General features: G+C 22.1%; 1 protein-coding gene across 1 annotated transcript; it reads right to left on the bottom strand.

The window, feature by feature from the left end:
• Window positions 1-814: 814 nt before the first annotated feature.
• Window positions 815-2,022, bottom strand: LOC110659528 (uncharacterized). Its single transcript, XM_021817493.2, has 4 exons — window positions 1,924-2,022; window positions 1,771-1,851; window positions 1,379-1,534; window positions 815-934 (listed from the first exon to the last, which is right to left on the bottom strand). The coding sequence occupies exons 1-4, from the start codon at window positions 2,020-2,022 to the stop codon at window positions 815-817; spliced, it is 456 nt and encodes a 151-aa protein (XP_021673185.2).
• Window positions 2,023-3,090: the final 1,068 nt, after the last annotated feature.

A 3,090-nucleotide genomic window follows, 5' to 3' on the forward strand; every position in this document is an offset into this window, starting at 1 on the left:
GTTAAAAAATTTTAAATAAGTTTAAATATTAAAATTACAAAACAAGTTGATATATATAATTAATGCAATTTATGGTTACTAATATAATATAATTTTAAATAATGTTTTGAATAATAATGATGATGAGTTATAAATAAATTTAATATGTTGAATTAAAATATATAATATAATACATAGGCAATTAAAATTCTTAGCTATTATTTAAAAAAAAAAAAGTAATTAGAGAATCCATAGCAAACAAATTATGTTGATACTAAAATTGAAAGGATCAAATCATTAAGGTCTTTAATAAGAAAAATTTTTTGATGACAGAGTTTTTGTTTTATATATATATATATACTCATCTTTATGATTTGAAATTAACTCTTGTTCACTTTCTGAATCTTTGAAAATTAAAGGTCGTCGATGGAAAGTATCATGAATTTCAATTTACTGATGGAAAATTCAAAAAGGAGGAAGACCAGATAGAAATGATTATTTATATTGTTAAATTATTCGTTTAATTAAATTCAAATTATTAGTGATAGATATTGAATACATAAAAGAAAATTAAAAAAGAACCTGAATAGATAATCCGTTATAAATAAAATTAAAAATACAAATCATATAAAGTTTGAAAAAATCAATCATACATAAATAGATTCACTCCATCATAATCTTACTTCGTATACAATTATGCATATAATCTGTATAGCAAATTACATATCATTGATCATACTAATCAAGATCATGATACATTATATATTATTCTTGGAGTTAAGGATAATATAATATTACATAAATTTTGTCAAATTGTAAGTTGCACAATCACTCGTTATGTCCAATCAACCACAAAGGTGGCTTCTAAATTAGAAATAATCATTTTTATCTGGTCTTCCTCCTTTTTGAATTTTCCATCAGTAAATTGAAATTCATGATACTTTCCATCGACAACCTTTAATTTTCAAAGATACAAAAAGTGAACAATAGTTAATTTCAAATCATAAAGATGAGTATATATATATAAAACAAAAACTCTGTCATCAAAAAATTTTTCTTATTAAAGAACTTAATGATTTGATCCTTTCAATTTTAGTATCAACATAATTTGTTTGCTATGGATTCTCTAATTACTTTTTTTTTAAATAATAGCTAAGAATTTTAATTGCCTATGTATTATATTATATATTTTAATTCAACATATTAAATTTATTTATAACTCATCATCATTATTATTCAAAATATTATTTAAAATTATATTATATTAGAAACCATAAATTGCATTAATTATATATATCAACTTGTTTTGTAATTTTAATATTTAAACTTATTTAAAATTTTTTAACAAATTAATTTTAAAAATTAAATTAAAAATTAAATCAAATTAATTATAACTTACAGATCGACATGCCCAGTCTCCACTAAAAGTAAAATCCTCGGGTTCAAAGCCAACACAGTTGACGTGCATGAGGGTTGCATATTGTCCACTCTTAGTGACAGGTTGGCCGTAGCAGATAACTAAGGATGCCGACCCCTGTGCATTGCATCCTTTACACTATGGAATAGATTGTAAAACCCAATTAGTCCAGTTAACTAAGAAAATTATGTAGAACAAAACATTTTGGAAGTAGATTTTCTATTGAAAAAACCTACCAAACCATTTAAGTAATTTTTCAAATTTTACATTGCATCTTTAAATAATTTGACTTAATAAAGTTTTGAAATATTCTCAAATTATCTAAAAATTTATAATTCTACTAAATTCACAAAATAATTAATCCTACAAATTACCTTATATGTAGTTGACGATGGATCAGAAGTGCTTAAACAAATATGATTATCACTTACTGCTTGACACGTTGTACACTGTAACTGCAATTAAGACACAAATAAATTAGTGCACTTAAAAATTAACAAAAGAAAACACGTTAACAGTTAATTAACCTTAAAAAGGTATGGTAGTCCATTATCAGCACCACCAGCAGGTTGTAAATCAGTTGCATTTTCAAGCTTTGCTGTGATTTTTAATGCAAATTTGACCATTCTTGAAAAATTTGCAAAAGCAAAAGAAATTACAGAAAAAAAAAATCACTATTTCTTAGAGAAAATGTAATGGTGATATTGTGAAAATGTATTAATTTTGTATATGGCACTTTGATTTTGAAAGAAGAAGAGGGAGTCCATTTATATTGATTCAAAAAATGAAAATTTCATTCAAGCATAAAATACATGAAAGATAAGAAATTTCATGCATTTGTACATGAAAATTTCATTGAAGTATCAACAGATTTGTGTGTCTGTTTATTCATGCATTTGTACTTAGAAAAAAAGATAAGAAATAAATTAGCTAGAGAAAAGAAATGACTAGAGCATGTGCAAAGAATGAAAAAACACATGACCAGAAAGCAATTATGATAAAAGTTATTCTTGATAGAAGTATTACACAACAGATATATATCATGCAATATGTTGAATCTAGACCATACATGAGGCAGTAACCATTTTCTTTGACTCCGATTAAATAATAAGATACCAACTGCATAAATTTCAAAAATTAAAATGTAGCAAAAAAAATTATAATATTATGATTAAAGACTAAAATATGAGTTCATTAACAAATTTCAAAATCTAAAATTGATATTAATTTTAAAAAAATTAACTCCTAAATGTGTGTGTTTGTGTGAAAGGGGACATTAATTTTAAAAAAATACCTTTCATTATTTATAGTATTTATAATTATTTTTTATTATTTAATTTAATTTTTAAATTTATATAAATTAAAAATTATTGTTACTTATAAATTCATGGGATTGTCAAAATTATCCATGATTGAATTTGATAGTGATAGATTGACCTTTATTTTGATTGACTAAAGAATAATAATAATTATTATTATATTTTGAAAAAAATTAAATTTGATTTCCTAGTTAAATTTAAATTCTATTTTATTTAAAAAATTAAAATTTAATCATTTATATAATTTTAGAATTTATATAAATTTAAAATTCTTAATCCTATTTTATTTAAATTATACTTAATTAAATTTTATTATAATATAATTTAAATTAAAAATTTATACAGCAATAATTATAATTGTAAAATCAGTTTTTT

Source organism: Hevea brasiliensis, chromosome 3 (genome assembly GCF_030052815.1).
Source record: "Hevea brasiliensis isolate MT/VB/25A 57/8 chromosome 3, ASM3005281v1, whole genome shotgun sequence".
NCBI lineage: Eukaryota > Viridiplantae > Streptophyta > Magnoliopsida > Malpighiales > Euphorbiaceae > Hevea > Hevea brasiliensis.

Excerpts from the sequence above, each read along its gene's own strand:
- LOC110659528 (XM_021817493.2), bottom strand. The coding sequence starts at position 2,022 with ATGGTCAAATTTGCATTAAAAATCACAGCAAAGCTTGAAAATGCAACT. Across the intron at positions 1,535-1,770 it reads CATCGTCAACTACATATAAG|TGTAAAGGATGCAATGCACA; the intron begins GTAATTTGTAGG and ends TCTATTCCATAG. Across the intron at positions 935-1,378 it reads GAGACTGGGCATGTCGATCT|GTTGTCGATGGAAAGTATCA; the intron begins GTAAGTTATAAT and ends TGAAAATTAAAG.